Raw genomic sequence first — 11,814 nt, 5'->3', positions numbered from 1 at the left:
TGGACGGTCCAGCTGGTCTATAAGTTCATTTTTGTACAGGCTGAATAACATTGGACTTAAACAGCATCCCTGCTTCACACCACATTCTTGGGTAAAATACTCTGTTCTTTGATCTCCAATTTTCACAGCACACTGGTTGTGTCTGTACATACATTTTATAAGCTCATAAACCTTACCCCCTTGTCCACTTTGAAGGATTTTGTAGAAAAGTCCTTCATGCCAGATGGAATCAAAGGCTTTTTTTTAAAATCTATGAAACAAGCAAATATTTTCCCTCCCTTTTTTGGTGGACATGTTTATTAATTAAAGTGTGTAAGGTGTATATATGATCAGAGGTTCTGTATTTTGGGAGAAAGCCAATTTGACATTTACTAAGTATGTTTTTTTTCTTGAATAAAGGCTAGTATCCTGGAATTCAGGACACTACAAAATATTTTCCCAAGGTTGCTGCTGACACAGATCCCTCTATAGTTATCAGGATCTAATTTGCTTCCATTTTTTATAGATTGGGGTGATCAGCCCCTGGTTCCAGACATCAGGAAAGCAGCCGGCAGTCAGTATCATGTTGAACAGCTTAACGATGACATTTTGTAACTCAGGGGTACTGTTCTTCGGCATTTCATTTTTGATGCCATCCATGCCAAAGGCTTTTTTTAAATTAAGTCTTCAGTATGTCTGTTAACTCTTTTAGTGTAATTGGGTAGTCTAATGGATTTCAATTATTCCTGATGGCAGATTCAAGGTTGTCTAACTTTGTTTTAATTACAGTTTGTATAACCTCTCTCTCCTCTTTCTCCCCTCTCTTTCTCGCTCGCTCTCTCTCATTCACAGAGGTTTCTTCTGCTATGGACTGCCTGATGAAAACTCAATCAGCCCCCCCCCCCCCCCCTGGTCTGTCCAATGACTTTGGAATCTAAGATCCCGTGTGTGCTGCATCCTGACTTCCCTTGATCCCATCGTAATTGTTTTTGCATCATTTGTTTCAGCAATTGCTAATTTGCGTCACTCCAGGCACTCCTCTCATCTTCTTTCTCCCTCTGTGGGAATGCTGTGTGGGAGTCTGCCTCCTGTGTGCATGTGACGTCTTTCCTCTCTACAGGGCTCCATTGAGCGCAGCTGCTTTTGTGCTGCAGGATCCCGCTAGCTCGTGACTGCATCTGTGGGGTTGCCTGACATTGTCTCAGGCGGTCTCAGATTCACTCCATATGCCCACTGTCTCCTTACAGTTTGTATAACCTAATACAATTAAATCTGCTTTGCTATATTCTATGTACTGACTTTATATCATTCTACCTCGCTCTGTTTGTAATCTCTAGGTGTACATTGTAATCTCTAGGTGTACACTGTAATCTCTACATAATCTCTCGGTGTACACTGTAATCTCTAGGTGTACATTGTAATCTCTAGATGTATATTACAATTTCTATGTAATCTCTAGGTGTACACTGCAATCTCTAGGTGTACACTGTAATCTCTGGGTGTACATTGTAACCTCTGGGTGTACACTGTAATCTCGAGGTATCCATTGTAATCTCTAGGTGTACATTGTAATCTCTAGGTGTACATTGTAATCTCTACGTAATCTCTCGGTGTACACTGTAATCTCTAGGTGTACACTGTACTTTCTATTTAATCTCTAGGTGTACATTGTAATCTCTAGGTGTACACTGTAATCTCTATGTAATGTCTAGGTGTACATTACAATCTCTATGTAATCTCTAGGTGTACACTGTAATCTCTAGGTGTACATTGTAAACTCTACGTGTACATTGTAATTCTGTTACTCTTGTCTGCTCTGTGCATTCGACACCTATTGCATGTTTATCCATCCCGGAAGAGGGTCCCTCCTCTGTTGCTCTTCCTGAGGCTTCTCCCATAATTCTCCTGATAAGGCTTTTCTTGTTTTAAGTTTTTCCTCATCCAAGTCAAGATGTCTAAGGATAGGGAGTGTCAGATATTGCACTGATTTTAAAGCCCTTTGGGAACACTTTGTGATTTTTGGGCTGTGCAAATAAACTTGACTTGAAATGGGACCATAGGCCCATGCTGAGTGGACACAAATAAAGAGATGTTCCCTCCCTCCAGAAGAAAAGATGTACTGTGTAGGTCAATCCCTTTGTGTGTGTGTGTGTGTGTGTGTGTGTGTGTGTGTGTGTGTGTGTGTGTGTGTGTGTGTGTGTGTGTGTGTGTGCGCGCAAGTGTGTAGCCCAACCCACTGTTATGAAACACCTCCCCTGGGTCCTTTGAGGAGAGTGGCAGGATCTCTTGTGTTTGTGTCTTTCTAACCATGGCTGCACAGCTGGTTGTTGCTCTGCTGGCTCTCACCTCCCTGGGTGCTGCATCTGAACCGAACTGCGAGGAGCTGGTTAAACCCTTGGTACTGGACAGCCACAGTCCCGTAAGTATATGAGCGGTGCTGGTTGTTCTCAGATGGATGTGTGGAGGTTATTAAGTGGAATGGTTAACAGTGCAGTGGAAAGATTGGGCTTAATATACATGCATTAATGTTGTTTGTTTTCTTCTGCTTTCCGGTGCAACCGTCAATTAGATATATCCAGTGATATGAACTCAGTAGGGATTGGAAAGGCTCTTTAATGAGCGTTAATATCTTTTAAAAAAAGGATGTATGAGAAAGGAGATCTTGTGCGAGAGCTGCATCTAAATAGTCACAGTAGAGAGATATGCATGCTTAGCTGTGGAGCATGTTGGTCTGATAAAATGTTTTACCTTAAGAATAGTGGTCCTCAGTAATGTGCCATGGATGATATGCAGATTTTCTTTCCAAATCAACACCACACTAGCTTATTTCACTCATTTGCACAACTTCAACCGCAGGACAGGGGAGGACTAACCAGTGAGATCAGCGTCCCTCCTGGATATACTATAATCGAGGACCACTGCTGAAGAACAATACTTTTTTTGTTATTAAGTGTAACTGACACCAGTAAATCACTGGCATATGACATCATCTTGATAGTGCAAATGGGGTATATTTTAAGATACGTCAACAACGCTTGAGGTACCAATTGCACATATCTTTTAAGCAGATTATGGACACAAATGTCAATATTACATACGTACCTAAAGCTTCACACTGCAATGATTGATAGAGGGTTGCAAAGGTCAAATCACTTGTACAAGAGTAAAGTGCTCTTTTCTCTATGTGTGACCAGCAGATTTATGGAAAATGGGTGCTCCAGGTAGGTTCGTGGGACCAGCCCAGCCTGAAAAGCGACTTGGTGTCAGTGAAGAGCTCCTGGGTGGAGCAGTCCCCCTCCTCTGACAGCGGAGTCATGACAATCTACTGGGCAGACCGCCTGTAAGAGCTTAGCTGATTAGGAATGATCAAATGGTCGGTGGTGGGAGCAGAGGCGGATTAGGATAAAATGGGCCCCTGGCACAGACATATAAAAGCCCCCCCCCTCCCCGGCAGGGCAGATACACTGACTTGCAGCCAACAGCACAATAATTAAATTCACCTGTACCTCAACAGGATTTACAGTGCACACTCACAGCATATTAACTAAGACATATATCCACTGCAGTTTCCTTCAGTTTCTCAGTAGGAGTTTTGGGGCTCTGTTATTGATATGAACCACTGAGCCCTTTGACTATGCGACAAGAAATGCAAAGATAATAACAGCGACTTCACAAAGGGGCTCAGGCTTAGGGGTCGTTCGGTAATCCATCCATGGGTGGAAGTTAAATTGGTGATGTTTTTATAATTTGATTTTTGGGGCCAAAATGGAGGTGGGGAGTATGTATATCACAATAATTGACCTCCCACATTTTTGTAAAAAACTTTTTAAGTTTACAAACTTTTACATCCAATGCTGGTGCTGATTATTATTGTTGCTGCTGTTTTTTTAAGAAATGAGGACAAATGCCTTCAAGGAGTTGCTAATGCCACCATCTCAGGAATGACCAGGCACACCACCTGTATGTAACACACCACCTGCATGTAACAAGACATGCTGTATAGTCATTTTTTTTTAAACTGTGATTTTATATCTCTCTGCACTGTACAATACTATTCGGTTGATTGTTTCAATGCAGCAGACAAACTGTGTGCATTTGATGGAAAACGTTTATTTATTAATCCACAAGGCCCCAAATATCTGGACATTGTCTGCTTTTGGGTGATTTTGGTTTTTCGGTTGTTACCATGCCTAGTTCAAATAAATCTTGACAAACACAGCCAATCAAAAAACATGACAGAAGAATGGCTATGTTTAGTGAAATCATAGTGTGTGTGTGTGTGTGTGTGTGTGTGTGTGTGTGTGTGTGTGTGTGTGTGTGTGTGTGTGTGTGTGTGTGTGTGTGTCCATACCTTTACTCAAAACGTGGCTTTGGGATGGTGGACGCATTAGTCTGACTGCCTCATTCTCATGTTTCATAGTTAACATCAATGGTCACACTTCATATCATGATGGCAAATATTATGAGACCTGCTCCGAGTGCCTGCTGTCAGAGGACACCACCCTCCTTCCTGACGGACAGACAAAGGGACGGTACCTCTTCCTCTTTAGTAAGTCTCATAAATTTAACCTTAATCGTTAACTTGTGTATGTTCATTCTTCTATTCTCTATTCCATTACAAGATATCATGTTGACATGAATACTTTTCAAAGCTGAAAATCATCATTTTCATTTCACACCTGCAGGCTTTACTTTCTTTCTTTCTTTCTTTAAACATTACAACGACGTTGTACTGTTGGGCTGATGTGGGCAGAGCGAGTTAGCAGCATGTGGCTAGTTAGCTAGAGCTCCGCAAGAGAGCTAGCAGCAAGTAGCTAGTTAGCAAGAGCCCTGCGAGAGAGCCAGCAGAAAGTGGCTAGTTAGCAAGAGCCCCGGGAGAGAGCTAGCAGCATGTGGGTAGTTAGCAAGAACCCCGGGATAGAGCTAGCAGCAAGTGGCTAGTAAGTAAGAGCCCCGCGAGAGAGCTAGCAGCAAGTGGCTAGTTAGCGAGAACCCCGCGAGAGAGCTAGCAGCAAGTGGCTAGTTAACAAGAGCACCGGGAGAGAGCTAGCAGCATGTGGCTAGTTAGCAAGAGCCCCGGGAGAGAGCTAGCAGCAAGTGGGTAGTTAGCAAGAACCCCGGGAGAGAGCTAGCAGCAAGTGGCTAGTTAGCAAGAACCCCGCGAGAGAGCTAGCAGCAAGTGGCTAGTTAGCAAGAGCCCCGGGAGAGAGCTAGCAGCAAGTGGCTAGTTAACAAGAGCACCGGGAGAGAGCTAGCAGCAAGTGGCTAGTTAACAAGAGCACCGGGAGAGAGCTAGCAGCATGTGGCTAGTTAGCAAGAGCACCGGGAGAGAGCTAGCAGCAAGTGGCTAGTTAGCAAGAGCCCCGGAGAGAGCTAGCAGCAAGTGGCTAGTTAGCAAGAGCCCCGGGAGAGAGCTAGCAGCATGTGGCTAGTTAGCAAGAGCCCCGGGAGAGAGCTAGCAGCAAGTGGCTAGTAAGTAAGAGCCCCGCGAGAGAGCTAGCAGCAAGTGGCTAATAAGTAAGAACCCCGCGAGAGAGCTAGCAGCAAGTGGCTAGTTAACAAGAGCACCGGGAGAGAGCTAGCAGCATGTGGCTAGTAAGCAAGAGCCCCGGGAGAGAGCTAGCAGCATGTGGGTAGTTAGCAAGAACCCCGGGAGAGAGCTAGCAGCAAGTGGCTCGTAAGCAAGAGCCCCGGGAGAGAGCTAGCAGCATGTGGGTAGTTAGCAAGAACCCCGCGAGAGAGCTAGCAGCAAGTGGCTAGTTAGCAAGAGCCCCGGGAGAGAGCTAGCAGCAAGTGGCTAGTTAACAAGAGCACCGGGAGAGAGCTAGCAGCATGTGGCTAGTTAACAAGAGCACCGGGAGAGAGCTAGCAGCAAGTGGCTAGTTAGCAAGAGCACCGGGAGAGAGCTAGCAGAATGTGGCTAGTTAGCAAGAGCCCCGGGAGAGAGCTAGCAGCAAGTGGTTAGTTAGCAAGAGCCCCGGGAGAGAGCTAGCAGCATGTGGCTAGTTAGCAAGAGCCCCGGGAGAGAGCTAGCAGCAAGTGGCTAGTTAGCAAGAGCCCCGGGAGAGAGCTAGCAGCAAGTGGGTAGTTAGCAAGAGCCCCGGGAGAGAGTCGACGGACAACGAGATGGGGATTTCCACACTGCTACTTTATTCTATCATACATAACATCGATCATACAATGCCAGGTCTCCACAGCACTGTATTCACCGATCACACATGAATAGTATACATCAAATCAAATCAAATCAATTTTATTTGTATAGCCCAATATCACAAATTACAAATTTGCTTCAGTGGGCTTAACAGCAACACAACATCCTGTATTTGGACCCTCTCATCGGATAAGGACCAACTCCCAAAAAAACAACACATAACACATAAAATTCATAAGCTGAACCAACCTGTTACGGTGAGAGCTCGTTCTTGTGGACGTCGGTGGGAGCAGCGCTGAGAACGGCTCTACTCTAGTGCGTCACAACAAAACAAAAAGAAGAGCCCCCTGTGGCACTATTTGGCATTGCATTTATATTTACCGGGCTGTTACATCGTCACCAGTGTCGTGAAGGTTACTTTGAAATGTAAGATTACGATTCACCCTGTTAAAAATGTAATAAGTAATGTAGCTGTTTTAATTACAAGTTACATTTGATTACTTTTGATTACTTTTCTAGCAAGTGTTTTAAACTGGGCAATAAAGCTGGAAAGTCCTAAAAACATCAATTTAAACCAGGCAGTGTAAACCTCACAACCGTACTCAACACTTATTACTGTCAAACTTTTATGATGTTTTCAGCCTAACTTGGATTAAAATTGGAATTTTTTGATTGTAAAGTGCAACCACCAAAACAAATAAGCTTTTTACTGAAAATAATATATTCAGATGAACCCCTTTATCACCTACATTTCGATTTAATTACATATTTTACCAGTAACTGTAATGGATTACAATTGTTTTGTAATACATGTAACTAGTTACTCCCCAACACGGGCCATCACTGATGATTACTTTACCTTTTTACTTTTGTCCTTCCTTCTCTGTCTTCCTCTTCCCTCCTTAAAGCCAGAACAGGAAATCTGGAGCCCTCTGAATTAGAGACCTTTAAAAAGCAGGCGGAATGTCTCGGATTCCTCCCTGAATATCACTTCGGAAGCACAGGTCAGACAAAGGCAGAAAGCTGCACATGTCCGACTCTTATCTGGTCAGTCAAAGCGCATGTTTGCTCTGATCACGTTGTTACTTCTGTCACAGCCGTATAATTATCTCCTTTATAGATCTATGTGCAGACGATAGGGTCACTGCAAGCCCCGCTGAAAACACGGAGGATGCTGGGACGACTCAGCCCACTGCGCTGTAAGCCAGAGACAACCGATGTCCTGTCCCTGGGTGGCCTCTTTGCATCGAAACGGATCCTAACAAATGCAATTAATAGTGCTGTGTTGTTTTTGTTGTTATCAGCTATGACCATTGGCAAAATATTGTGCTGTAACCACCGACTTGTGTAGTTGTTTGTTTTCAAGATTCAGTACACATTTTTTGAGATAATGACATAAAAACATTACATTGAAATGCGTAGCTTTGCTGTGAGTCACTGGCTCTTAAACTGTATTACATTTAAGGAGTTAAGGAAATTAAAGTGAATTTAAAAAATAACCCAAATGGTGTGTTTGGGGGGAAATGGCTGAAATGTCGACTTGATTGGTTCTGTCACACCGATCATTATGAAGGGTTAAAGCTGCGATCCGAAATGTTTGTTTTTTTGTTTTTTTGATTTACAGACAACTGTGGCGATACTGGTAAATACAGTGGTGTCTGACTGAAGCCGTCTTCCAGAGATGCATTCAAAATGAAACGGTCAGCAGTGCTGTTGTGACAGCGTCTGCCCCAGCAGCGAATAAAGAAACCATAGTTAAACCTGAGTTTTAGTAATTCATGCTGTACTATCTGTTGCTAAAGGTCCTGCTCAAGCATTGCCTGCCACACATCTGCTTGTTAGCCTCATCATCAACCTCACTTCTTCAACCTTGCTGCCACCTGCCGTATTCCTCTGCATTTGGCCTCCATGGTGATGAAGTAACACGTTACGCATCGCAGCCTGCTGGAACCGTTAACACGAGGGATGTGTATTGACAAGCATGTGGTGATACACCAAGTATCACGATACAGAGGTTACAATTCAATATACCAGGGGTTTTCAAAGTGTGAGGCGCGCCTCCCCTGGGGGGGGCGCCAGAGAGCTTCAGGGGAGGCGCAGCGTGAGAAAAAAAACGTGAAGATAAAGTAACCGTAAACATCTAGCTAAATTTAGTTAACTTCAGCAATGCTTGGAGCAAAATGGATGGATTTTTAGTAACATTACCTACAGTGAGAAAGGAGACAGCGTCTGGGGCGAGCAGAACACGGAGGAAGTAGGACCAGGATTATCTAAAGTTTGGATTTTCATGTATTGGTCCTGATGACGCCCCACTGCCGCAGTGTGTTATCTGCCGTTAAAGAGGTGCTAGCTAACGACAGTATGAGACCTTGTAAACTCCGGCGTCGTATTGATACCAAACACCCAAGTTTGGTGACCAAGCCACAGGAGTTGTCTGACAGGAAGCTTAATAGTGAGGGAAAGTTGGGAAAATCTGGGAAGTAAAGCATTACCAAGAAATTTCTTCATGAATGGGTTCATAGAGGTGTGTAATAACATGTATTAAAATGTTGAAATTCAACTCCAGGGGGAAACCCTGAAAAAACCTGATCAAAGTTGGGGTATTGACACCAGTATTAAAAAAATCAACTTCCGGTTTAGGAAAAAAGGCTACCAAAACATTTTTGTACATAATTTTCTGAACAAAAAAGTCTCTTGGGGTAAGTCTCTAACTCACTCGTGTGATTTTTTATGATTTTTAAAAGATTTTTTATTTTTTATTCTTTTTATTTTTTTATCCCGTTCTTAAGACCCTTTCCATCCACCCCCTCCCAGTGAGAGACCCTTGTTCTTTAATTCATCTATTCTTTTATTTTTATTTTTTGTTTTGAAAATATTGTAGTAAAGTAGAGAGGAAGTGGGGGAGTCCGGGTGAGAGTGATTTTTTGAAAAAGATTTAGATAAATCATTTTTTATCATAACAAATCACAGCAGTGCTGTAGAGACTTACTTTTTTTCATGATTCTGAGTTTATTGCTCTAGATCTACTCCTTAGTGGAATAACTGCCATGCCAACTTTTGCATATATTTTTTTTTGCATTTATTACAGTAGTTGCAATAGTCAGAGAAAATCCATGTCAAATGCTTCACAACTCAATGTCTGAGTCTTCTTCAAGACCATCATGAATACCATTCTTGCATGTAATGCCTTTACAAACTCCACATGCTGAGATGCACTTGACACCATTCTTCTTGCAGCTGCATCGCCTGTTGCTGCAATCTCCATTACAATTACAGCTTGTGAACTGGAGGAGCTCCTCAGGAGCCATTGGGTCTAGTGTTGGAACTGGCTCATAACCATGAACACCGAATGTCCATCCGTAGTCACTGGGGTCCAGAGACATGCTCTGTAGAAGAATCCAGTCCCGGGTCTGTAGGTAGGCACGGAGAGAATGCTGTGCAGCCGCACCCTCTATTGGAGGTAAACTCTCTGGTTTGATCAGCCCAGCCGCTGCCTTCCGTGAGAACATGGTGTACCGAATTTCACCCAGAGTAGTACCTGGTCCATTGTAAATATATTGGAAGATCGCAGTTCCAGCCTGAACCACTGCACCCTTGGTAGCATGAATGTCCATGAAGATGTCCATATGTTTATCAATGTCCCCTGCACAAAACCTGAAAAAGTGCATTTCAAGGTTTTTAAAAGATATTTCAATATACAAATATTTCACTAAAATACAATTACTTTTATTATTATAGGCCTACTATTATTACCTGTCAAACAGAGTTGTTTTCCCATGGCCAGAAATAGCAGAAACTGTATCACACCCAGTGAACGCATGACAAAAGAGCAGGTAGCGTCTCTTTTTTCTGAGAGAGCTTCCCGGATCTTCCTGACATCATAAGAGCCCTTGGATGTGGTTAAGAAGAGTGGGTGGTTGGTGCTCAAGCTATGGTGCACCAGCATTACCAGCACGTCTGCGTCTTCTGCTCGCAACTGTAAAGAGAACATGTGAAAATATTTAAAAAAATCAAAACTCTTATTTTAAAGTAGTTAAGCAAATGAAAGTTAAATATCTACACAAACTACTGACCTCAACAGAGCCATCTTTAGCAGCAACCAATGCCTCTCTCACAATCGAAGTGTCAGCATCATTGTCAGTCTGCTCCACAGTGATGTTAAGTTTTCTGAACGTTGAGGAGAGGAGGTGAATGAATTCACTTTTGTTATGGATGTTGTCCAAGAACTTTGCTCTTGGTGTCCAGTGCATCATATCTGGTTGAATCTGGAGATCACAGCATGATTTCTTGCTACGTCGGATGTGGTCATGATCTTTTGGTGATCTGTTATAGCCATCAAAGACCACAATGATCCTTTGAGAGTTATAGCCAAGACGCTGCACGTACCTTAGGTAACTGTTGGCAATCTCCTGCCAAGTCTGGCCTTGTTCCTACTTCACCATGTAGAGAAGCCATCCTTCCATCAACCACCAAAGTGGAACAGGGTTGGTTAGTGAGTTCAAGTGGATCAGTCAACTCCTTCAGGCTAGTTTTGGAAAACCCTGCCTTGTTTGCCTTGTTCATTTTGTGATCTTTGTTGCTGAAAAGGGACAATGGGACGGGAGTTAGCTCATACTCCAAGCTTGTCTCAACTGTCATATCCCGTTGAGCAAAAATGATCAGTCGGTTGAACAACTTGAGTGAGTCAAGATGAATCTTCTTCTCGTTGATCTTTCTGAGTGATGACAGGGCTTGTACATTTGACTTCACCTCCATGGTTGATGTTGCTGACTGTCCATGCAGCTTTATCTGCATCTCTCTACCTACTTCAGCTGCTCTCTCCGCATTGACTGAGTCATCCCCCGTGCTTGTGAATCCTGTAGAGAAAGATACAAGCATATTCTTGTCTCGATCGTGGTCGAATGGGTTGTTCTCTTCAAACCATTGAATGAAACGGGGTGTTTCCACTGACAGAGACAATGTTTAAATCTATATTGTCCCCAATGAACTGAGTGACTGCATTGTTTGCATCCGCAACCTCCATGGAGACCACCTGATTGTCACTTTCACTGGCGGTCGGAACCGTTGGATCCTCAAGTGCGGCATCAATCGCAGCCTCATCATTGATCTGGTCATCAGTTTCTTCTACAATGGTATCAAGTGTGCCAGATGTATCTGGGATGCCATCTCCATTCCTGTCATTGAGGAAGCAGTATTTGTAGTTTTGTGTCTCTGAGTAAGACTCAGTGTATCCTAGCCGGTGTAACTTGTCGATCATCCATTTTGACCCAAATCTATGATCAAATTGTATGGCAAGCCCCATTTGGTATGGCAATACTCTTGATCGATGCCGACGAGCCTTGATAAAGTTCTGCCCCCAAACAGCTACTCTTTCATCGGTCTTTACTATTGGTCTCAAGAACATCTGGAGGCTCTCAGGAACAAGTGCCAACTGACTCTGGATATCAGCCATACTGTATGCAGTGGGGTATGACTTTGGATCTAGATTAATCATGGCGATGTCGTTGCACATGAACTTTAGTGCTGTCGTTATGATTTGTGTCTTCTCATCTCCTTGCTTAAGATTAGCATGATGCTCTCGCAGAATATTGCTTGTGTTATCTTTGAGGCAGAGTACATCTGACCTTTTCGACTGTGATGTGAAGTACAGTGTGTCATGATATTTCTCTTGAAGTTTCATC

General features: G+C 43.3%; 1 protein-coding gene across 3 annotated transcripts; it reads left to right on the top strand.

Moving 5' to 3' along the window:
* The first annotated feature begins 2,245 nt into the window (after nt 1-2,245).
* Nucleotides 2,246-7,892, top strand: LOC130123989 (uncharacterized). Of its 3 annotated transcripts, none has more exons than XM_056293350.1 (7): nt 2,246-2,398; nt 3,177-3,319; nt 3,872-3,939; nt 4,400-4,528; nt 7,042-7,137; nt 7,254-7,332; nt 7,758-7,883. In XM_056293350.1, exons 1-7 carry the CDS (start codon nt 2,288-2,290, stop codon nt 7,777-7,779), a joined length of 648 nt encoding a protein of 215 aa, XP_056149325.1. In that variant the 5' UTR covers nt 2,246-2,287; the 3' UTR covers nt 7,780-7,883. The 3 variants fall into 3 exon arrangements, with proteins under 3 accessions (XP_056149325.1, XP_056149316.1, XP_056149333.1); XM_056293341.1 differs by having other exon boundaries at nt 2,253-2,398; nt 3,174-3,319; XM_056293358.1 differs by having other exon boundaries at nt 2,264-2,398; nt 3,174-3,319; nt 7,254-7,892.
* The last annotated feature ends 3,922 nt before the right edge of the window (nt 7,893-11,814 follow it).

The sequence above is a fragment of the Lampris incognitus genome, chromosome 1 (assembly GCF_029633865.1).
Source record: "Lampris incognitus isolate fLamInc1 chromosome 1, fLamInc1.hap2, whole genome shotgun sequence".
In the NCBI taxonomy this organism is placed as follows: Eukaryota; Metazoa; Chordata; class Actinopteri; order Lampriformes; family Lampridae; genus Lampris; species Lampris incognitus.
This window is presented reverse-complemented; position numbering and strand designations above follow the sequence as displayed.